At 38.5% G+C, this 26101-nt stretch overlaps 1 protein-coding gene across 2 annotated transcripts in view; it reads right to left on the bottom strand.

Annotated features, from left to right (window-relative positions):
* LOC136875971 (nonsense-mediated mRNA decay factor SMG8) overlaps window positions 1-24382 on the bottom strand; it is a 161780-nt gene extending 137398 nt beyond the window's left edge. Inside the window, exons 1-3 of one of the 2 annotated variants that reach the window (XM_068228430.1) lie at window positions 24247-24382; window positions 15028-15190; window positions 2979-3101 (exon numbers count right to left, since the gene is read on the bottom strand). In XM_068228430.1, the coding sequence (XP_068084531.1) occupies window positions 2979-3101; window positions 15028-15190; window positions 24247-24290 (330 nt within the window). In that variant the 5' untranslated portion in view covers window positions 24291-24382. The remainder of the gene's footprint in view (window positions 1-2978; window positions 3102-15027; window positions 15191-24246) is intronic. The other variant, XM_068228431.1, reaches the window with a different exon arrangement.
* Between the last annotated feature and the right edge of the window lie 1719 nt (window positions 24383-26101).

The raw sequence follows: 26101 nt of genomic DNA, 5'->3' as shown, positions 1-26101 counted from the left end.
GATGATACGCAGGCCAGCAAGAAATTACTGTATGGTATCTTAAGAAACAAAAAGAGAGATCAGGTAAACACCAGATTTGTGAAGGATGAAGGTGGCATAATTTTAACAAAGCCGGAAGAAATAAGAAACAGATGGAGAGAGTATTTTCAGAAGCTGCTGAACATAAGAACGGATGACAGTCATTCAATGGACGATGAGGAAAGGCAATTAGTTGATGAAGAAATGGATAAAGAAATTACAATGAATGAAATTGAAATGGCAGTAAGAAAGATGAAGAATGGAAAAACTGCTGGAATAGATGAAATTTCAGTGGAGATGATAAAGGCAGCTGGAGCTGTAGGCCTGCAGTGGACATACTGGGTTCTCAGGAATGTCTGGGAGAATAAGGAGGTCCCTGAGGATTGGCAAAAAGGAATAATCATCCCAATTTTCAAGAAAGGTGATAAGAAAGTTTTGAAGAACTACAGGGGAATTACTCTAATATCCCATGTTGCTAAGATAATGGAAAGGATACTGGAAAGTAGAATAAGGTTGAGGGTTGAGAATCAGATACAGGAAAATCAGTTTGGTTTCAGAAGTGGAAGGTCAACAATAGAGCCCATTTTCATTATGAGACAACTAATGGAAAAGCATTGGGAGTACGGGAATGATATGGTGATGACATTCATTGACATTGAAAAGGCATATGACAGTGTCCCCAGGACGAAAGTTTGGGGCAGTCTGGTGCAAAAAGGAATTGGACAGGGATTAATAAAAAAATCATGGCATTGTATAAGGAATGTTGTAGTTGCATGCAAACACAAGTTGGCAGGACAAGTTGGTTCAAAATAACTAGTGGGCTGAGACAGAGAAGTGTTCTATCACCAATCCTGTTTACAATAGTAATGGATGACATCATGAGAACAGCAAAAGCAGCATATGGAGGAAGAGAAATGAACATGATGTTATTTGCACATGAGATTTGGGGAGAAGACGACAGGAAGGTTCAAGAACAGTTGAATGTGGTGAATGGGAAGATCAAAGAATGTGGATTTAAAATAAGTGTAGAAAAGAGTAAAACTCTTGTTATGACTAGAGGGGAGAAAGAAGGGAAAGGTCAGATTAGACTTGCAGACAAGCCCCTGGAAGTAGTGAAACGTTTAAATACGTGGGGAGTGAATTAATGGAGAATGCTTGACTGGATGCTGAGATTAGGAAAAGGATTCAAGCTGGAAGTTGTTTCTATCATAGTGTAAGAAACATGTTAGGGGACAAAGATGTGCCAACGGAAACAAAGGATACTATGTACAAGATGTATTACGTACCCATAACAACTTACGGAGCAGAAACTTGAACAATGACAAAGAAAGATAAGAGTCGAATACAGGCAGCCGAAATGAAGTTCTTGAGGAGTATGATACAGAAGAGTAGAAGAGACAAAATAAGGAATGAGAAAATCCAGGAAGAAATTGGAGTGGAAAAAATGAATGATAGAATAGAGAAGAGCCGACTAAGATGGTTTGGGCACATAAAGCGAATGAGCGATGAAAGAATGCCAAAAAAGGTGATGGAAATGCAAATCCAAGGAAGGAGAGGCCGTGGACGACCACGATTGAGATGGAAGGATACCATCCAACGCAGCATTATAGAAAGAAACCTGGACTGGGACACAGTGTTGGAGGAGGAGTGGTGGAAAGACCGAAGAAAGTGGAGAGGAACCATATTTGCCCCTACCCGGCTACATCTGGATAAAGGGAAATGATGATGATGATGAGACAGAAACCAAGCACGGACTTCATTTTATAATATGTATAGATTCCTGATGCATGCAGACACATTCTGTTTGTTGAGTCAGCCAGTTCTACATTCTTTCTTCAGTAAGGCCCAGCACCTTGTTGAATTCCATTACATTTATTGAGTTGTTTTAATTCTTTTTAATTTGCTTTATGTTGCACCGACACAGATAGGTCCCATGGCAATGATGGGATATGAAAGGGATGGAAGTAGGAATGAAGCGTCCATGCCCTTGATTAAGGTACAGCCCAGTATTTGCCTGTTGACAGTGTGGTTCGAACCCACTATCTCCCGAATACAAGCTGACAGCTACAGGACCCAAACCGCACAGCCACTTACTCAGCGAGTAGTTTTCAAAGAGCCCCTCTTGGTAAGGGACATTTACCTCTGTTACTAAAATGGAATCAAATTTTCTTTTTCAAAGTGAACAAATGAATGAAGATCACTTTCTGTACACTTGAACTCTGTGCTACATGCTTAATGCCTTTATTGAGTAAAACCTCTTTAGTGCTGATAGAAAGTCATTTTAGATTTCTTGTTTCAAATTAATAAGAAAGGTGATATACTGAAGAGATAAAAAGTAGAGATGGGAGTCATTTTAGATTTCTTGTTACAAATGAATAAGAAAGATGATATACTGAAGAGATAAAAAGTAGAGATGGGATTGCTAAAGTAAAACTGCAATGGCACAACTGACCATGATCTGGAAGAGCCATAATATTGCAATAGACATTAAAATATGTTTAGTTAAGACCCCAGTGTTCTACTTATTTTTTGTATGCATTGGAATGCCAGACCCTCAAAAAGAAGGACATGTACCATTGTAGGTGGATGTTAAAAACTCTGTGGACTTATATAAGAATAAGTCAATAATTAATGAGTTCAAACAGAAGTACATTCAGTTCAATAGCACAGCAGCACATTCCCAAGTACTTCGGGCACATTCTAAACTTAGGGGCAAAAAAAAAAAAAAAGTATCATTCAAGTGGCAATTGAAAGACAAAGAAGCCAGGGCAGAGTCTGAACAAGACACGTAGATTAAACACATTATAAATGTTCCACTTCGACAATGCACAGGACTTTATGGTGAAGAATAACAGGGTCTATTGCAAAGTAGTCTAGAGATCACAAGCAGAAGAAGAAGAGAGGGAAAGATAATACATTTTAAATAAGGATGACAACAGATCAACTAAGTGAGAACTTACCTTGTCTTCCAAGTCCTTGGAGAACTCGTCACAGGCCTTGACCAGAGTATGGATGTCAAATACTCCCCGAAGATGAAGAAATATAACCCTCTGATTTCGATCATGATAGCCTTCTATGTCACACTAAAATCAAATGGATCGGACGTTCACAAATGCAGGCATTTGGAAAGTCATGTTAATATCTAAACATATTGTAACGTGCAGGCGGGTAGCAGTTAAGTAAATAAATAACTGGAAGCGTTTACTCCAAAATGTATTAATTAACACTAATGTTAATGTTAGTAACAGTACCCTCTCTCTATATATATATTCTTGCTGTTCAGTCACACTTGTTATTCAGTCTACCACTTACAAGCAGAAGTAAATTCGTGTCCTCAGACTGAGGTGGTGCATCTCTTTCCAGGCACACCCCAAATGGCGTGAGTTGCATGTACCCTTTCAACTACATACCAGCCCTCCTGCCATTCTTAAATTTATGGCAGTAGCGGGAATCGAACCCGGGCCTCCGAGGACAGCAGTCAATAATGCTGTTACACTATGGAGGTGGACTTACGAGCTAAAACAATTACACTAAAGACACACTTCTGGAACTGTCACTTATATACTAGGGTAGTTCACGATTAAACTCAGTACAACTATTAGCACTCACACACTTACAGTTCACGCATGCATAAGCATGATGGACAACATCACAATATGTAAAAAGACAGGAACATGACAATTTACAAATCTTCAGGTAGAAGGGCTCTCTTCATCAATCCCAGCTCCTCTACGTCCATTTCTTCTAAGCTATTGGAAAGCTCGTTTTTGTTTCCTATTAAGTGTTCCTTTTCATGTTTCTATCCCTCACTATATGTGCATGAATTGTTTGTTCCTTTCTTCCTGTGGCTAAGATCGTGGCATCAACAGTCACAGCTTTCTTGTTCCTTTCCATTACTTCATCAACTATCTAGAGAACTACTGTACGACAGTGAAGTGGTTTTGGAGGACAGATTTCCATGAACACTGGTATTATCACACAGCCTCAGTTCATTTATTAAAGTATATTAGCTTTCTACTAAGTAAAATAAATCTTCATTCAACTTCCCTCTCACAAGAGGCTGCCAAATGATCAAGTATGATAGCACCATTTAACAAAGTAGTGTGAGGTATATTTCAAGTTTTAAAATAAAGTAGTTGCTATTGTAAATGATTGCTAAATAGAGCTTCCTGAATCTGTAGTGGTAACAATATTAGATATCAAAAAATCTTCATTGGTCATGATGTATAAAATTATTTGCAATTTGGCACACTCAAATATATCATGTAAAACAAATTCAGTAATTCACAATTATAATACAAGATGTGCTAATAATATCCACTGCACAGTTATTCATTCAAATAAAAATGGAAGTAATTTATTGTGGCATTATTCTGTTAGTCTCTATAATAAACTGCAAGTAGATATAAAGAACGCCTCTTCAATACAAATGTTCAAAACAAAGTTAAAGAACTATCTTTAAGTAGAGAAAATATTGTAGTTTTAATTAAATTTGAAACTGTTACATTTTCTTTCTTGTATATTTAGTTGTTTGCCTGCCTGTTTTCTCTTACAGTGTATCAGTATAAAATAATTCAATTATATGAAGAAAAAAAACGTATACATATGATTAAATTTCTATGATATATTGAAATTTTACAATATTGCTTAAGTGTGATATGAACTGATACAAATATTACTGGAGTGTATTAATTTTATTTTATAAATATTTTTTTGCTATTTGCTTAACGTTGCACCAACACAGTTAGGTCTTATGGCGACGATGGCACAGGAAAGGCCCAGGAATGGGAAGGAAGTGGCTGTGGCCTTAATTATGGTACAGCCCAGCATTTGCCTGGTGTGAAAATAGGAAACCATGGGAAACCATCTTCAGGGCTGGTGACAGTGGGGTTCGAACTCACAATCTCCCGGATGCGAACTCATATTTTATAAATACTCGACAGTCATGATAATATTAGAATGTACTGCACCACACAGAATATCACACTACACTAATTGGAGCCTGCTCTATTGATTGGTCACATAAAATTATACTTTAACCAACATTTCATCTGCACAGAGAAACAAACCAATGTTTTCTGTTAACTGGACATTACATGATGCACCAATGAACATTCTTTGATTGGGCTGGCTTTACCTACACATTACAAAAACTAAACTGAAAATATCTTCCAAAATACCACAGAAAAGGCACCTGATGACTCTCAGGTGAGACACCCGGTAGGTCTACATTATATTATTATTATTCTTTTTATTCTTTAACGTTTGTCCCCATGGGCGCCCGCAGGATTTTTTCCAGGGGGGGGCACATTAACAATTTTCTTGAATATAAAAACCAATATAACGTCAGCAACATTAAATTGTTTACAGAAACTTCCAGTTATAACATATGCTAGATGACTGTCAGTAATTTCAATTTATGAAATAATCCGGTATGATATTAAACAATTGAACATCAACATCTTTAGAATTCCAGGGGGGGGCAAGTGCCCCCCCTTGCGGGTGCCCATGTAATTGTCCCGCCTGGAGACACGGTCCACTGTGTAGATTTGTTGTCTCCATTTAGTTTGGTCTCGGGCCATGTGTGGATGAAGGTATAAGGCCTTCAGATTGTTGAACACTGTATCGGCCCAATGCTGTCATGGTCGTTCCTTGGATCTCTTTCCAGCGACTTTCAATGTATATACTGACTTTGCCAATGTATCATCCTCTTCATGCAACATATGCCCAAATCAGCTTAAACGGCTTTCCCGCATTTTCTTCTGGATCAGTGCAATACCAAAATGTTTCCTATTATCGTAGTTTGAAATGTAATCCAGTCTAGTGCTGCCAGCTGTCCACCTAAGCATCATTGACTCCATGACACTTAGTCGGCGTTCTACCTCCATTGCAGCTGGCCAACACTCACTGCCATAGAAAGCGACAGAACAGATAACACTCCGGTAGATCGTAGATTTTAGATGGTCCTTTATCCGGCAGTTGAAGGTGACGCCTACTGTCATTCACCAATTGAGTAGTCCAGTTGCAAAACCAGTTATGGTCGAACCTCGATATCTCAAATTTCCATTACTCGAATTTTCATTATCTCGACGTAACTTAAATTTCCTGGACGTCTGTCCTATTCTTCACGTGTATTTATTTATCTATTACTCAAAATTCAATTACACTAATTTCTCAATTTCACGAAGCAAACATTTCCTCACATGAAGCAAAAAATACTCTGTAACTCGAATTTTGTGCAACATTAACCATGCATTACGGCATTTGTGATTTGTGAGGAACAGCTAACAAGTAAGGAAAGGGTTACAGTGTGATGCTGGGAGCTAATATGACAGGAACCGAAAAACTAAAACTTCTAGTGATCGGAAAATCAGCGAAGCCTTGCTGTTTCTTGGGTGTGAATTAATTACCGGTCACGTACGAAATAAAACCCCACCCAGTAGCGGACGAAAAGCTCCATGTACGAAACTCGGCTGCGTGGTATTGATGAGAAGTTTCAACATGAAGGGCGGAAAGGATAACCGTAGCAAACAGAAGAGACTAACGGATATTTTCCAAAGGTGTTAATGGAGGTATGTTTCTTGTTTCACTACTGTATGTACTGTATCCTGTCTTCTAAAAAGTTACAATAATAAGTGTTAAAATTAAAGTGATGCCGTAAAATAGAGTTAGTTTGTATATTTTTAAGTACTGTAGAAATAATAATGCATTCAGTATAAGCCCGTAGATACACATGATTCAATTATGTGCTAAACATGCTCAAAAACAGTATTCTCTATATCTCGAAATTTCGATAACTCAAAATAAAATTTAGCTCCCGAGGTGATTCGAGATATTGCGGTTCCACTGTATGTGTATTTTTCAGGAAGCGCAAAAAACTGTCATTTGTTATGCAACAAAGACAGGAGGTTGAAATTTTGTAATTAAACTGTAAACATTCATCTTTGTCATACCGCAAAAATCTTCATAAAATATAAATTATAAAACCCATTGTTATCTGCAAAAAACATTTGGACATAACAAGTTTTGCAGCACTTTTACGGAGATAAAGGTATTTGCAGCATTATATGGAATAGTGTGTGCAGATTTATGGTGGAGGTGTTTTATTGGCTACGTTTGAAAGTATTACACTATGAAAATAGCGTGAATGGAAACAATTTTAAGGTTAGTATATAATCTGTTTTGATATATAATCCCTGCTCTTTGATTTTATGATTACATCAAGAAATCATCATTCATTAAAAACATTTTATAGGTTCTTTGACATTTCGTACAGTTATATTAACAATCCGTTATTCTCCTCGATTCTCATAGTCTGGCATTTCACCGTTTAAAATTAACTGCTGGTCAAACAGTGTCTTGAAGAACATCGTTCCTTATCCACTCTTTCCAGTAAGCATGTGTTCAGGTCGTTGAGCTTTCCTTTCTTAAGAGGAACCCCTTCTTCCACTGATACTGGCACAATAGCAGAAAAGGCTTTCCCACATTTCAGTATGCTTTTAGCTTCACCACAATCGCTGTTATAGTTTAGTTCACCTCTTATCACACATTTGCCTGATTTTGTTCGTGTAGGTATGATCCTCTTACAAGGTTGAAGATTGAAATGCCAGTTATCTGGTTCCTTCAATACGTGAGACACTGCCTGTTCCCAGTCCATCACAGGACAGCTGTTTCCCAACCGAATTACAGTTGCATGAGATTCAAAGATGTTAACATACTCTTGATCTGTAAGAAGTGTTGTATGGTTCTTAACATCGGCCTTGATTCGTCCAAAAACCCTATCAGGAGGGATAAATGATTGCCCTACCACAGGAAACAGCAATTATATTTTTTTATTGAAGGAGGTGCATCTTCAACTAAGAACTTGCCAAGCATTCCAATTACGATTTTATTTGTGTTCTGGCCTCCGCAACCATCAGTGACCAGCTTGATGGAATGGTAATTTGCCAGGTCGGTAGATGTTAATCTGTAGTAAAGTGCTGTTGCAATTTCATGTGAACCCTTCCTGTATAAATTCTCAAGCCATATATAGGTTTTGTTTCTCCTCTGCGGATCTTTAGAATCCCACTCACAAATAGTGAAGTTGTAAATGAACAGCTGGCGTAAAATGTATGCCGCCTAGTCAGGAATTTTGGGGATTGGATGATTCTTTTGACAGTTGATGGAGAGTTATTTCTCCATCAGGTTTCTGCTGCACATGCTCGTAAAATGCATTTGCTTTCCCCTGATGAACATTTAGATCAGTATTTAGGTTTTGCTTCAAATCCACATCAGTACACGATTTGATGCATTCTGAAAGGGAGAGACACGTCGAACAGCAGTCAATGGCAGGCGACCCAAAACTAATAATCCAGTCATTAGCAAATATGTTACGAAAACAATCGTACTTTACACGTAAACTTTCAACGTGTGACTCTTGATACTGTAGCCATAGAGCCTTAATACTTAACTCACTGGGAAGATACTGCCGAGTTATGTTCTTGCTGTACAATAATGTACTTCAAGTACCTGGATAGATTCTATATATTTCTTTACAGCTTTTCTCTCTCAGAATATTCATCAAATGATGGGTCGAAACTAGTACCGTATAATTTGTAATTTTGTGAATATATTGTAGTATTGAAAAGGTGGAAACGTTTACGTTATTATTATTATTATTACTTATATATCACCTCCATGTTGTTCAACAGTTACTTCGCCTGTCTCCAAGTACCTTCTACACAATCCTTGAATTCTGTCTTGAGTTTTAATGAAAAATTGCTTGCACACTTGTACATTTTCTACACTGCTGTCTCAGAGTAGGCATAAAATATTTCGCTGTTACTTTCTTCCTCCGATAATCGCCATTCTTAACTCTTGATCTATTACATTTGGGTGTGACATGATGCATGATGAAACTCTGCTGAGCATCCCTGTTCGTATGACAGTAGAATTTCTGGTGCATGTGTCTGATATCTTGCATGCTTACTTGATGGCACTGAAAAGTCTCTGCAGCTTTGTGTTGGCATGAAAGTAGTTGAAGGAATGAAGGCACACAACATCTGCAATAAAATAAAATAACTACTTTGCTAGCATGTGCATGCTGAATATCTCTTTAGATTATTTAAAAGAGCCAATAAAACATTGTTTCCAGTACTGAGAACACTTGTAAGATTGTTTGCTTGGCTGTAAGTGACCTAACCAATAAAGCAAGGATGTATAAAGTAATGTTACAACATTCGCTTTGCTACATTCCATTTCCATGTATCTTTGTTTCACTTTTTCTTCCTACCCTTCCCAGGGGCTGCTGGTTGCACTTGAAGTGAATTCATTCAGGCAAAAGTACAGAAAACATGTGCCTGATAACTTACTAAATTGACACTGTAAACAAAGACTAGGTGGCAAATCTTAGAAGTGCAAACAGGTTAAGCAACAGAAAAACTTCAATATCTCACCAGGTTTCAAAGAGTCTGCATAAAAGTATTAAACAGAACAAATTAAAATAAAAACCTTTCAAAAGTGGGACAAAACAACTTCTGCAGCAGCCTTTCCCTGATCTTTGCATTTTATGATGGGATATAACAAGTTTTGCAGATCTTTCGTTGTCTGGGACATAACGAGCTTTGCTGCATAACACACGCTGGACATAACGACTTCTGCAGCAGTTCCAGTTTAAACGTATGGATTAAATGGACTTTGCTCATGTATTACATTAAGGGACTGTGTATTTTGATGAGTTGCATAAAATGGCAGTGATAACTCATTTTGAGGAAAAAATGGACAGTTTTGCAACTGGACGACTCAATTCAGCCAGGCTATGTGTATCCTTATGTTGACCTCATCAGTAAGTCATCCTCTATATACCACTAATCAGGGAGGAAAATGGAAGGGATCCGACACTTCAAAAAATGAAGATATCAGCCAAAGAAAGGCAAGGGCCACGAAGGGCGTGAAAGAGAAAGATTCCCTAGGCCTCTATGCGTAATACCGTTGGGGTCAGAAAAGAACAAGGTGACCAAGGGAGGTCGGATAGGATAGATGAAAATGAGGAGCCTGGTACAAGTAAGTGGAAGCAATGCCAGGACTCAGCCGAGGGCCCCGTGGTCGCCAACCCACTCTCCCACGTTGAGAGATTCTGGGGCCCCTTTTACTCGCCTCTTTCAACAGGCAGGGAATAATGTGGGTGTTATTCTAAAGCCCCCACCCATAGGTGGATCAGCATAGGGAAGTGTCCAGAGTAATGTCTTGTACAGGTCTGATGTAATGGTGTCCATCACAAGAATGAACAGCAGTGGTGATAAGGCAGAGCCTTGGTGGATTCCTACTGTGATGTGGAAGACATTGGATGCTCATGAAGTCTACATTACATTATAATAGTTAAACAATTCCTTGTCTGTTTGTGTGTTAATATGTATAAAAAGTTAGCTTTATGCTTTTAGCATACACTGTAATTACTTTGCAGGGTAAATAGTTTTTAGATATGGTAGTTAAAACATTGTTTCTTTTATGCATCTATAAGTTTGCTTTGTATATCTTTGATTTCTTCTTTTATATATTGCATCCGATAGAAAGAAAGAAAGAAAGAAAGAAAGAAAGAAAGAAAGAAAGAAAGAAAGAACGTCTACTTGAATCAAAAGTGAATTTCTTTGGTGTGGTAAACCATTCAGAATGATCACATTTGCACAGTGTAGTGATTCAATGTGCATTTCTCAGGAGCAGATACACACAACATCATTCTGAAGGAGTGTGCTTTTGATTTAGATGGAACAAGTCTTTACGTTTGGGAGCAGGAACTATTCTCCATTCACTGCAATGGTACAATTTATCGCCTCTCATCATTTTGTGACTTCTGATGACAACCAATTTGTGAAATGTAGCTCATATACTCCATTAACATTATTGACCAGACACTTAATGAAAGGAAAGTAGAGTGGTACCGAAAATCATTCTAGCATGTCGTGAGCCTATACACAACCATAAATGTTTACTAGCTATAGTGGTTGAAATGGACACAGGACAAGAACTCTGTGTGGCTGAAAGGGGATGATTATCGATCATTCCATTCATGAGCTTTCTGGAAAGTTTCAGATACCACGTTTAACAATGAGTAATGTGGTAGTGATATGGAAACACTATGAAGTTATGACAGGCCCACACAACCAAGGAAGCCAAAACAATTGTAGATCGTGAATGCCTTCAACTGGCAAGCTTCATTACAAGTTTATCACCACATTTTTAAAATGGAATCTGGAAGTGGTGCCAGTTCTCCTACCATTGCTTGGGAGGTGTTTGCACTTGGATTCCATGGGTGAACTGCAGTACATAAACAAAAGATCGCTAAACTGAACGCTCGCCGCTGATAACAGTGGAGCAAAACACGTCACTTGTAGACTCTACAACAATCGAAGAGCAACACGTGGAGGGATGTATCACGCTACACACTGTGGCAGCCTGATGGACACTTACTGGAGTGCATTATTCGCACTATGAAATTTGGCAAAGAGGACATTATGGTTTTTCTTCTTTAGTTCCTTGAACCACATCATGCCGAAGCCTATCAGACAATATTGGACAATTTGGAACTTGCTCTTCAATGCTCTCAGGTATTCACTATATTTCTAAAGTTTCTGGGAAAAAAAAAAAAAAAAAAAAATCATCAAGGAAAATTACCAATTTTGAGCAGGTCTGGAGTACCATAATCTACCATTTTCTCCACAGTCAATCAAGTATGCTTTACTTACCCCATTCCAAGCTGTGACTTCCTTCACCCTTGCTGCATCTTTGATTGAGAAAAACTGGGAATAATCTGAGTCAGATGAGCAGTACCTCCAGGGCCTCTCAACTTCGGAGCATGGTTCAGCAACCATGGGTTCACTGCCTGAGTCTGGCATTGCTTCCACTTACTTGTGCTATGCTAATCACTTTTATCTCTCCAATGTGACCTTCCTTGGTGAACTATAATTCTTCTTCTGACCCCAATGCCATTAGTGTTGAAGGGAGTCTTTCATTTTTATTCCCTTTATGACCCTTTCTTTTGTTTTGCTGAAACAGTAGAACCCTGTTTATCCAGATACTGTTAATCTGGACATCCAGATTATACTGACTGATTTTGTGGATAATATTTGTACATTAAAATTATCTCTAAAGAAAATTAATCTATGAGATTTATGAGGATTTCATTGATAGAGTGAAAATTGTTTATTTCTAAAATAGTTATTGTGAAATACTCAGAGATATCCTGAAATGATTTTCAGTTACATTTAAAATGAATCATTTTAGAACTTTATGTTTGTTTTGTCAATGAAACAACCATTTTTAGAGTGGTCATTTGTTATGCTGTCTATGAAAAAATAAAGATGGGTATGTAAACCCAAATTTACTTTGAAATAAAATAATATATCCTTTTTTATTAAAGCTATTTTAACAACAACAAAAATTTGCCAGTGATGTTCCACTGGTGTAGGCAAAAAAGCCCCCCAATCCCACTGCTATTACGCACAACTGCTTTGTTCCAAGTTTCAGTTACCTTGTATTTTGTGAAGTTAGCACCGTGAAAATTAGATGTGAACAAAAGTGCTTGCTATAATGTAGAACAAACTGGAAGTGACCTACAGAATCGATCAAGGGAGACACTTGCAGTGCTGCAGAGTTCAGAACTGACAATCTACTGTGTCAGAAAGAAAAATAATCATAAAGAAATTGAAGACTTTTATTACAAAATTACTTTTAAAAACAGTCTGCAAACTGAAAGAACAATAAAGAAGGTAAAATATTAATCACCTGACGATACATTATTCTTACAAGTCAATGATCAATGGGACCGAGGCAATCTGATACCAGATCCAATTTAAGGATGTATTGGGATCTTGTCATCACAGAGAACTTCTAGGGAATGTCCATCATCACTCAGTCAGGAAGATGATAGCAAATGGATTAAAAGAATCTGGTTTGGAGATACATGAGGAAGTTCATTGTCTCGCTACAGGACGTTGTCGACTGGACATTATTGTAGCTGACAAAAAGAAAGGATATACTGTTGTAATTGATCTGGCAGCTAGGTTTGAGGACAAAGCAGAGCAGTGATGTAGAATTAATCTAAGAGGAGAAACGTACTGTATACATACGATCCCACTGTTCCCTAGCTGAAGGAAAAATATGGTGTTAGTAGGAATGTCGAAGATGTAGGATTAATAATAGATACCAGAGAAACTATTCCAAAATGTTTAGTGGATACTTTCTTAAACAGTACAAAATTATAATTAAATTGAAATAACAAATAACGTAGTTCAACCTATTCAATATAAGTAAATAAAAAATGTAGTGTTACATTCCTATTTAATTATAAGCAGAAGCGGTACTGGTTTCGACCCCAATCTGCATCATCATCAGCCGAATAAAATGCAAAAACAATGCATAGGTAAATAAGAAATTAAAGAATGAGTCTTTCACAAAAACAGTTGAAGAAGCAATATAAGATAATGGGGATTGGCACTGTGTGATTTTAAATCGTAAAATCTAGAAGAAGTAGGAGGTCAGTCACTTATATGAAGTAAGGCGCAATCTTCTGAATAGTAGCACAACACATGCAAAGTTCAGCACTGTGTCTTAAAATGTTTACGAGAAGAGGTGAACAGTTAAGTGAGCCAGCCTGCATATACTATCAGGCGCGAAGTCACAACAAAATTTAATAAATATGAAGTCCCAAAATTGTGTAGAAGTCGAAGATGTGTCGCTTAATTGAAGCAAATTGCTAGCATCTGAAGATCAGCGCAACATACTCAATGTATATATATATATATATACACACACACACATTTTTGCAACTGAAACAATTACAGACTGGATCACTAAGCTATTCACCGAGTTCCGTCGGCATTTGAAAGCACAGTGCTGGACACTATGTTGCGCTGATCTTCAGGAGCTAGCAGTTTGCTTCAATCAAGCGACTAGTCTTCGACTTCTACACAATTTTGGGACTTCATATTTATTAAATTTTGTTGTGACTTCGTGCCTGATAGTATATGCAGGCTAGCTTACTTAACTGTTCACCTTTTGTCACAAACATTTTGAGACACAGTGCCGAACTTTGCGTGTGTTGTGCTACTATTCAGAAGATTGCGCCTTACTTCATATTCTACTTCTTCTAGATTTTACGATTTAAAATCGCACAGTGCCAATCCCCATTATCTTATATTGCTTCTTCAACTGGTTTTGTGAAAGACTCATTCTTTAATTTCTTATTTACCTATGCATTGTTTTTGCATTTTATTCGGCTGATGATGACCCAGATTGGGGTCGAAACCGGTACCGCTTCCACTTATAATTAAACAAGAATGTAACACTACATTTCTTATTTACTTGTATTGAATAGGTTGAACTACGTTATTTGTTATTTCAATTTAATTGTGATACAGTTCAATACGGAACATCATGAAATTTTTATCTTTGGAAGTACAATATTAATTTAAATTTAAAATCAGATATAGTTATAAATACACTGAAAGGTTCAATATCATCAACACAAAACCTCTTATACCAGAATTAGCTAGGAATTACCACGATAATTAATGCTGGAATGTATGCTTTTAATTTATGTAATTCATTACACTCTATTAACAGGCAAGCTCCGGTGAGAGGAAGCTGAATAAATATCCACCCCTCACTAATGTCGTAAAAGTATATAAATTGTGTTATTGTCATTAACGAATTTACCCACATTTTTTGTCAACTCGATTAGATCCAACCTGATGTGAAAATAGGAAACAACAGAAAACCATCATCAGGACTGCCAACAGTTGGGTTCAAACCCACTATCTCCCAAATGCAAGCTGCTGTCTACGTGACCCAAATAGCGCAGCCATTTGCTCACTAATTAATCAATCAATAAATAATAAATAGCAATATCTTATAACAGGTAAAATTTCCATTATTCAAATAGAATTACAGAAGGAGGCACAGTTTTAAGGAAGACAATTTGCATTCTGCAATAAAAAGTAGGGCAAGATTTTTTATCAAGAATATGAAATATACCCATAAGCTAGAATCCACTTTAGGATCATCCAGTACTGATGAATGGAAGACCTGTCGACCAATCAAACCATCAATGATGTCAGCTTTACAGCCCGAAGATGAGTAAGGTGTCTTTCCAAAGAATGAAATTACAATAACTTTTCTGTCTGGAAGTATCAGATCTCTGAAACAAAGGGATAACATGAGAATTAATTACAAAACTCTGTAAAACTGTGAACGAATGATATGATATATGATATATGATATGATATATGATATGATATGATATGATATGATATGATATGATATGATATGATATGATATGATATGATATGATATGATATGATATGATATGATATGATATGATATGATATGATATGATATATGATATGATATGATATGATATGATATATGATATGATATGATATAGTTTAATATGGGGGTCTCAGAGAAGGCATAAAAGGTCAAAATAATTATAGAACAAAAGTAATGGAAATTTATTAAATTACATCAGGCAATAGATATCAAATTAGGAAAAAGAACCTTAATTTCGTGAAAAAGATAAAATTGCTCATTTCACACACCTCCTACAAAGGAGACTTGATGGCTTAATGGCCCACTAGCCACCAGCATCTTGGGAAGGTGCACCAATGTAACTGACAAGCCTGCTGTCACACTGTGGCGTAACACTGGCAATTTCATGAATTTTATTTATTACTAGCTGATGTAACCATGCATCTCTACGAGATTCTCAAGAAGACTGTCTTTGTGGTTTTCCTAACTGAAGTGAACATAGGTCATTACAAAAACATCAGTAGGAACGTAGCGATTAAAAGCAACGTTATCACATAAAATAATCGATCAAATGAAAAACTGCACATTTCTTCACTTTTAACGAACAGTACTACAGTGCCGATCTAACAGTCCAAAGTCCCAGAGCTGGAATGACCAAGCTGCAGACAGCCATGAACACTCATCTGCCAAATTATTCTGTTCAAAATGCACACTGCTTATTCCAATCAGTGCCTCAGAGTAGGGATTGAATAGCTCGAATGCTATGATGAACCAGTGTGTTACGTACCAGTAGTATCAGGAAATTTATGAACCAGAGGAATGATATGATAAAGAAGAAAGTTATCTAACTCCCCAGCTACTTTCCGCCAATATTCAGGCAGGCTGTTACACTCGGTACAACTGGGTGAGTTGGCCGTGTGGTTAGAGGCGTGCAGCTCCGAGCTTGCTTCAGGGTGATAGTGGATTCGAACCTCACTATTGGCAGCCCAGGCTGTACCTTAATTAAGGCCAAAGCCACTTCCTTCATACTCCTAGCCCCTTCCTATCCCAATGTCACCGTAAGACCTATTTGTGTCGGTGAGACGTAAAGCAAATTTTTAAAAAAGATACTCGGTATGCAGCAGTAATCCTATCTATCGGAGATGAGGGCAACAGAAGACGCAAAGCACATCACAAAAAACAATGGTCAATGTAATGTTATTGTTGATCAATTTTACGAGCTTTTTTCTATTGTAGGCCTTCACGTTTAGTTTTCTTTCGACTCTGTGATATTAGGGCGTCTTATAAAATGATTTATAGCGTAGACTGTAGTTCCTTATTCTCAGACTTAATACTGATTTTCATTAAATTCTGTTTACCCATTTTCTCGTGGCTCGTAAAACTTAGTAAAAAAAAAAAAAATTCAACAGCCCCAACATTTGGGTGGTGTAAAAATGGGAAACCATGGAAAACCATCTTCAGGGCTGCCGACAGTGGGGCTCGAACCCACTATCTCCCAAATGCAAGCTCACAGCTCAACACTTACCGCACGGCCATCTTGCTCAGTAAACGGAGACTTCAATGGCCGTGCAGGAAAAGAGTCTCTGTATGTTCCAAATAAGTCAAAATCCCATGAGCAAGAAATTCCAGCTTATTCAGTTTGGAAAAAAACGTTACTCACATGCCCAACCAATGAATCAAGTACATCACAGGACAGTCTGCAGTATAATTCAATCAATCAATCAATCAATCAATCAATCAATCAATCAATCAATCACCACTCATCTGCTTTTAGAGGCATTGCCCAACTGGCAGATTTCCAATAAGGAATTAATCTTCATTATTTAAAAGATGTTGGAATTATCAAACATCTCACTTCCATTGTTTCCCATTTTCACATCAGGCATATGGGAAACCATGGAAAACCATCTTTAGGGCTGCCGATAGTGGGATCTGAACCACTATTAATGCATGGTTCCAGTGTACAGTATGGGACCTCAACTGGATTAGTTTATTGGATAACTGGAAAAAATCCAAAGAAAGACCTTAATTAAAGCCAAAGCCACTTCCTTCACACTAATAGCCTTTTTCCTGTCCCATCATTACCATAAGACCTATTGTGTCAGTGTGACATAAAGCCAATTGTAATAAATAATTTTCCTCTTGGTGAAACTCATAACCTGTATTTTCATCCCGTTTACCATCATATTATTGTCTGCTGTCCATATCGCAACATTGTCGAGGTCATTTTGCAGTCACTTACAACCCTGTAACTAATTTATTACTTTACGCAGTATAACATCAACAACAAAAGGCTTTGTTTAATTCCAGTTCTTTACTCATATCATTTATATACATAAGAAAACACCAAGGTTTAATAATACTGCCTTGAAGAACTCCCCTCGAATGCGTCACCTACTGTTATTCTCGGAGTTCTATTTTATAGAAATATAGCTATCCATTCAAGTCACTTTCAGTCATCCTCATTTTTGTCAGTAGTCTCTATCGAAAGCATTAGATAGGTCAATAGCAATGCAGTGCTGAATCTAAAATATCTGCTACATCTTGTTGGAATCCGGTAAGTTGAGTTTCAGTGGAATAACTTTTCCAGAACCCAAACTGCCTTCTACCAAACCAGTAATAATTTTGCAAATGTGTCTAATATAATCAAAAAGAATGATTTCCCAAAGCTTACATGCAACACATCAAGCTGATTGCAATTGGCCTTTAATTATCTGCTTCAGTTTATCACCCTTTCCTTTGTATTTAGGTGCTACTATAGCAACTCTCCATTCATTTGGTATAACTCCTTTATGCAAACAGTAATCAGTAATTATATCCCCAGAAATCTTATCAATTCCAGCTGCAGTTCCTAGTTTTCAAATTCTTAAATTTTATTGTAAATATCTTTGTTATCATAAATAAATTACAATACTTTGTATTTCTCACTTCTACCTGGATATTATCCTTTAATCTATCTTTACATATTGCTGACTGAACACTTCTGCTTTCTGAAAAACCTCACATATACACTCCCAGTGTTCATTAATGATTCCTGGAATGTCCTCCTTGGAACCTGTTTCTGCCTTAAAGAACCTATAACTGCTCTTCCATTTTTCACTAACATTCATATGACTGCCAATTATGCTTGCCACCATGTTATCATTAGATGGCCTCTTTACCGGATCAATTTCCTAGTAAGTTCCTTCAATGTTACCTTACTTCTACAACCATTTCCCACTTTATTTCTTTTCAACCTGCACCTCCTTCTTAGTATCTTTACATCTCTGTTATAATACAGCAAGATCTTTACCATCCTTAAAGGTACATATCTCTACTCTAGGGCTACCAAACTTCAGCAAAGATATTTTGGAATTAACATGATCTACAGATAGTTCATGTCATTTCTTCACTATCAGTACATAATAACAGCTGTTAGCATCACAAACTTAGGAAATCATTAAATTCTTACACCTTACTGCTGATCTCCTCTGTTATTTCTGAAGAAGTATTCATTCATTCCTAATTCACTCCCAGATGAGTCTTTGGTTTGTTTTCTTGTGTTTATTTAACTTTCTCCTTATACCACACTTCTCACATCAAGAAATAATTCTCTCAAGAAGGGCCCTCCTGTAGAGTTGGATGCCCTTCCTATTGACGATGCTGAGAATTCCAAACAAGTTTGTTGTAGGTTAAGAAGAAATAGATCAGAAGAACTGGAACTGAAGATGAGGGAGCTCATGTGTGAAGATGGTTTGCCTTTGTCGTTTCATGACTGTCGCAGTCTCCAATTTCTGCAGCTCCCTCCGCCCAGAATAGCCTTTCGTCGATCATTGACCTCCATCCACTTCTCGCACCACCCTAGAGAATACCAATGTAATCAGTCTGTTATTGGACATTATACATTTTTCAGCTATTGCCAACATTTCGCCCCAGTGTGCCAATTTAGGTTCATCAGTTGGTAGCTAGCACACCTACCAAGACACACGACTACTGCGTAAGGTGGTGGTCACTACTGCGTAGGCTACTTAGCACACTGGGGCAAAATGCTGGCAACCAGGAATGAGTTGGCTGGAAATTGTACACTGACTGAGCAAATGTCATGGGATAGAGGAACACTAATGCATAGGTGTTTTGTCTGCGCACATGCCCCCTGTGCCAGCGGCAGTTGTACAGGAGACCTTGTGAGCAGTGGCTGTGCATGTGACAGGTGTAACATGGAACGTCGTCGTGAGCTGACACAGTTCGAACGGGGTATGGTGGTTGGTGCCCGATGGATGGGAAGTGCGATTTCAGAAGTGGTGCGGGAATTCGGCTTCACACGATCAACCGTGTCCAGGGTGTATCGTGAATGGTTGAATGCAGGTGTCACCATGCACAACAGACTAACGATCGGCCGTCCAGCCACCCTCGATGACCGTGACCGGCGACATCTGAGACGGATTGTCAATAGTGACAGACGGGCAACCGTGCAACAAATCAGGGCTCAATTCAACACAGGCTGTGCTAGACACATCTCCCAGTGGACAATCTGTAGGAACATGGATTCTATGGGGTATGGGAGCCGGCGCCGCACACAGGTGCCACTGTTAACCCAATGTCATCGGGCACAACAACGCGCATTTGTCACCAGTCACCAGGAATGAACACTGGAACAATGGTGTGATGTGATATAGTCGGACGAATCACGATTGGGAGGCACCGTGTATTGCGCTGACTACATTTTTTTTTCCTAGTTGCTTTACGTCGCACCGACACAGATAGGTCTTATGGGATGGAACAGGGAAGGTTTAGGAGTGGGAAGGAAGCAGCCGTGACCTTAAGGGCTGCCGACAGTGGGGTTCGAACCTACTATCTCCCGAATACTGGATACTGGCCGCACTTAAGCGTCTGCAGCTATCGAGCTCGGTACGGGCAGACTACATGAAGCGATGGATCCCGCCTGTCTCGAAGGTGTGGTCCAGGACGCTGGTGTCTCTGTTAAGGTCTGGGGTGCATTTTCCTGGTATGGAATGGGCCCCCTAGTTGTTCTGGAAGAGACTTTGAATGGTACGCGGTATGTTGAGCTGCTCGGAGACAATCTCCACGCATTTTTGGCCTTTCAGCGCCCAGACGGTTCTGCAGTGTTTCAAGATGAGAACGAGCCGCCACATCGCTCCCACGTCGCCCGGGAATGGTTCCAGGAACGTGCAGCGGAGGTCCAACGACTGCCATGGCCACCCAGGAGCCCCGATATGAACCCTATTGAGCATATCTGGGATGTCCTGGAACGCAGGCTCTGTGCCATGGATCCTGCACCCACGAACAGACCAGCATTGGCGGCCGCTCTGCAAACAATTTGGTGTCAGCTGCATCCAGAGGACTACCAGGGACTTGTCGACTCACTTCCACGGTGTCTCACTGCAGCTTGCAGGGCCAGAGGAGGCTCCACACGCTATTAGGTGACTATCCCATTACATTTGCTCAGTCAGTGTAAAATGTGTAATAATGGACCAATTATATTGGTATTTTAAATTTATTCATTTGGGACAAGTATTTCAGGGTCCCTATGGGAATCAATATATATATATATATCATCTCCCTAGAGACACAAGAGATGTGCATTGCTCCTGGGGTACTCCCTAGCTCTATGTTCCGATCCACTTTGATGCTTCATATAGGCTATTATTACATGATCTCGCCACACCCAAAGGCATTTTATACATAATTGTCAGGTTTCATTGAGGCCACGCCTACTTTGCAGAACAGATGCTGTCTGCTGAATTTCAGTGGAATTTCCTCCACTGGGGGATCAGCACCTAACTAACTAAAGAAGCTCCTCAGCCCGAAGTTGCCATTGGCCCCTTTAGAGAGTCAGGTTATTTACAACCGCCCAACACCCCATGACTGATGATAAGAATTTCATTTGGTCCTATCGAACTGGATTGCAATTAAAATTAAAATATATTGTGGTTCCACCTATTCAATACAGGTAAACATATGACTACAAGATCCAACATCAAGACTCCACATCAAGATTTATAAGAACTTTGAATACCCAGTGCATCTTTTTATGTGATATTGAACTTTCGTCTTGTGAAAACATGTTTTGTACGTCTTTTATTTCCTAGTGAAATTTTTTACCTTGCACCTTTTGAAAAATTTAAAAGACCTTTGAATACCTAGTGCATCTTTCTTATACGATTTTGGACTTTTGTCAGTTGAAAAAAGTTTATATTTTCTACGCACTCTTGTTATTTGCCAGTGAATTTTTACCTTGCACCTTTTGAACGACAGGCTGAAGATGACCCTGACTAGAGGTCAAAACCAGTCCCAAATGTGATTGACTTATAATGTAACCCTGCATTAGTAAGTTTTCCTGTATTGAATAGGTGGAACCACAATATATTTTTATTTTATTTGAATTGCAACACCCCATGGTCAGTCACTAGCTGTACGGTCTACTCCATCTGGAAGCAGGTAACCCTTGTCAGACCAGTTAGTTTTCACCGGGAGGTTCAGACGACAGCTATCAAAGGGGAAAGTGGACCCTGAGTGGAAACAAGAAATATCTGAGCACATTCGGGGAAGACACCTTGACAGTGGAGCTGCTGGTATAGAGCTGGTATAGAGGAAGTGCGGCATCGCCAGTCCTTCCTATAGTGAAAAAGGCAAAGCCTTGGTTCAATGAAGCATGTTATGTAGCTCGGCGTACGGCTCTGAACGCTTTACACGTAGTAAGGAGTGAACCATCGGAGATAAACTACATGAAGTATGCAGAACTAAGAAGAATCTATAAACGCCTAGTGAGGGAAGCAAAGAAAGAGCATCAACAAAGAGGAGAAAGTGAACTGATCGTAAGTTATGAATTTCATTATGGTCCGTATTGACAATTGATCACTATCAAAGGGTAGGAAGGGTCCACATATTCAATACTATTCGTTTGTATATTGTCTTATAAAACTGGGACTAGTTTCGACCCATCTACCCTTTAAAAGTGAACTGATACATAAAGCAGAACAGAACCTAATAGCCACTAAATGCATGGCAACCAACATTTCCTGGAAGTATTTCAACAGATGTATGGGAGCAAGAGAAACTCGCCCTGATCTGGAAATGGCAAGTGATGTCACAAACGTCAAACCTTTTACGGAGGAAGAAGTGGCGGAGGTTATAACAAGTCTCAGGAATAACAAATCAAGTGGATCCAACTCTATATACGGTGAGCATATTAAAGAAATATGGCCTGAAATGAAAGATTAAATAATCCATCTTCTTACCGGATGCCTACAGCAAAACAATATTCCAGACAGTTGGAGGAAATCTACTGTCAAAATGTTAAGTTATATAAAGGGAAAGGAGACGCAGGGGATCCTAATTCGTACAGAGGAATCGCCCTAGAATGCACGATGTTCAAGTTACTGACTAAGTTACTATGCAAGAGGCTTACAAACATAATAGATTACCTGAGGAACAATTCGGTTTCGGGAAAAATATAAACACAATCCAAGCCATTACCTGTCTACTCAATGACATACAGACTAGGCCTACCTTTTCAAATCCAGGACGAAAACTACATGCAATATTTATAGATTACACGAAGGCTTTCGATTCAATCAGTCGGAAATTAATGATGGAGAAGCTACAGCAATTGGTTGGTGGAGAGAACTATCTATTGCAAATTATTCAAAACATACTGCACAACAACAGCATAACCATCAGTGATGGTATCAATATCTCACGTCCAATTCAACAAACAAACGAGGTACTCCAAGGAGATCCACTGAGCCCTCTGCTCTTCATTGCAGCAACAGCTGATGTAGTTCAAGGTACATCTATATATCTATGCAGATGATGTGGTAATAACATCAACAGACCAGGTAGAACTGCAGATTGCCTTCGATCAACTAGTGCAATGGACAAAGGAAAATGAGCTACAAATTAACGAAAAGAAGACAGTGTCCATGAGCTTCAGAAAAGGTGGAGCACAAGCCACCTTCTTTCACCAAGAAAAGAGACTAACAGCAGTGTCACACTTCAAATATCTTGGCTTCACCTTACAAGCAAGTGATATCATATTCAGAAAACACATAGAAGACTAAACAAACATGGCTATCAAGGTGATGAATGGCATAAAACTCATCAATAGACTATTAATTGGAACAGCAATGAAACTTTCAAAATTAACATCACTCCTATTATAAGATATGGACTAAAATTAATATGGATACACTGCACACAGAGAAATCTGGAACAAATTGAGAAAGTGAAAACTACTTTTCTGAAGAAATTATTATGCCTTTCCAAATTCGCACTATCTAGGCTCGCATACAAGCTCACCAGGGAGTCTTTCTTCATTGAGGAACTACGACTGCAGCTAGTTTTGCCAGCAACTCCTGCATATAAAGGCCTTATGGAAGTGCTTCGGAAAAAGAAAAATGAAATACGGTCAGAGTTCTACGCCACAGATGCTATGATCTACAGTGATTGGCAACAAGGGAACTATGACCTGAGACATTTAGTGACACGCTATGCCGTTCATGGCTTCCACTTCAAGGTGTGCATGATCAGCAAGTATCACGATCCCAACCTCACCTGTGTTTGTGCAATAGAAGTTGTGATCGATATCACGCAATGATATGAAGTGTAAGGATGTGTTCATTAAAAATGCTTTGCAGTGAGGGACAATGACTATCCTAACAACTATTGTTAACTACTGTATTCCTGCACATTGTGTGCTTTTCCTCTTTTTTATTATTATAATAATTAGATAATACTGAAATAAAATGCAGAAGGTATCATGCAATTATTTTGATGAAATCTATTTCATAAAATTAGTAGCGAAACCTTGTGTCGTCGTGTTAACTAGCCTTTTCGCATAAAAAAGAGATATATAAATATACACTTCCCATTTACATTCAAACATAACCTCACACTTTACACAAAAGAAATAATAACAAGAACCAAACCATTTTTTTTTAATCTTACTTTCCAGCAGGTGCATATGGTAACCTGAAACTTTTCGAAGACATTTTAATTCCTTCGCGGTAAAATCATATTCTAAGTCACTTTTGGCATAACTGTCACAACAAGATACCACACAGCTCTAACTCGTTAAGGCTCGTAGCTCTTTTTTTTTCAGGCGTGCAACTTTGAGAAAATGAATATGTATCCCAAATTGCGATAAAATGAGGATTGCCCATATATTAATAAATATTTTATTTGATTACATTTCCAGTTTTTAAATATATAGAGAATTTTCAATATTATTAAGAAACGATATGCTCTGCACCAAATAAATGCATTCTTCCGCCTTCGTAAGTTGTTCACCTGAAATGCGATGCGACTGCGACAAATTAACATCGCTGTCGCTATGGAAACGATGATGGTACATGGTAGCTTTCCGCGATTTATTACGAGTGTGGTAATACTAAAAGGGACAAATATTCTGTTTTTTACTATAGAATTTTGTTTTAACTAAAACACCAGTATGAATTAGAAAAATCCCTAATAATGGTGAGAGTATGTTTCACATTTTCGAAACCCTTTGATGATATACCTTATCATTAACTTACCATTTTCACCTAAAAAGTTGGTTATGCGAGTGACTAGACATTCAAAATAACTTTCTTTTGTCTGTTGTGCTTCCTCTTAAAACATTAATCACTATCACCAGCATCATAAATATACGCCCATGCGCAACGAAATAGTGTCATGTAACAAAATGTGTGGCAGACTGTAACTTAAGCGACCGTGCAGGTTGTGATGTGAAGGCAGGTTTTACACGATTAGTCATAGGGTATAAACTTCATGGTTCTGATCCGTATTGAATTGTAATCACTAGAGACGGGAATTTGCCTATTTTATTCCTGTGTTCAGAAACGTAGGCTTTTGAGTTATAAATCCGTTTTAGGGTCTTTTTAGCTATATTTCGTTTGTTTTATTGTGCCTATAAATGCCTATTTCAGGGGTTTGTGCCTATTTGGAGTATAATTGCCTATTTGATGCCTTTTGACTGTATTTTTAAAAAGCCGATTTTCTTCCAGTGTAGCTAGTGTGCTCGACAGAATTATCACGAACAAAAATGGGAATTCTCAAAAGTCATCAGAAATAGCTCTAGGGAAATTTCCATCAGGAGAAACAAGGAACAATTTGACCTCGAAGCCTTCCACCCCTCCAACCTCCTAAGACATATGCGAGAACCAGTCAACGTCGAACTATGTTGCACAAACCATATGCCCTGTATCTCCCTTTCGGTGCGAACTGTTGTACGCGTATGCTGTATGTTCACAACGTGTTGTGATTTATTGAGAAGTGGAAGAAGAAGAAAAAGAAGAAGAAGAAGTGTGTTTGCGGCAATGCCCAAAGAAAAATCGTCGAAGTCCTACTGGCTGAAGCAGTGGGTCACAGGGGATCCCAATTCCACTACGGATGGAAGGGTAGTCTGTCCAATTTACTGTAAGAAGGAAAGTTCGTTTGTTCCTTTTATCTTTTTTGTGACTGAGGACTATGATCGCATTTCATTCTAGCATATAGAGGGGGAGAGCAAAGAAAGTCTGAAGGGCGTAAGCGCCCTGGTTAACAAGCCTCTAGCATCCCCTCTAGAGTCTTGCTAAATTGTGACAAAAATAAGGTTATGCGCGCATGTCACGACAATTTTAAATTACGCGGTGTTTAATTTTCAACAAGGGTGGTAAGCCTTGTGGGCACACATGATGCAGGATCTATTGCAGGGAACAGAAAATAGTCTTCATGAAAGCTGACCCTGCTGACCAAAGCCGGTGAATAGAAACAAATAACATATTGACAAATGTGAGATTTATGCTGGCGACTGCCTGGCCGA

This window comes from Anabrus simplex, chromosome 6, assembly GCF_040414725.1.
Source record: "Anabrus simplex isolate iqAnaSimp1 chromosome 6, ASM4041472v1, whole genome shotgun sequence".
Classification (NCBI taxonomy): domain Eukaryota; kingdom Metazoa; phylum Arthropoda; class Insecta; order Orthoptera; family Tettigoniidae; genus Anabrus; species Anabrus simplex.
This window is presented reverse-complemented; position numbering and strand designations above follow the sequence as displayed.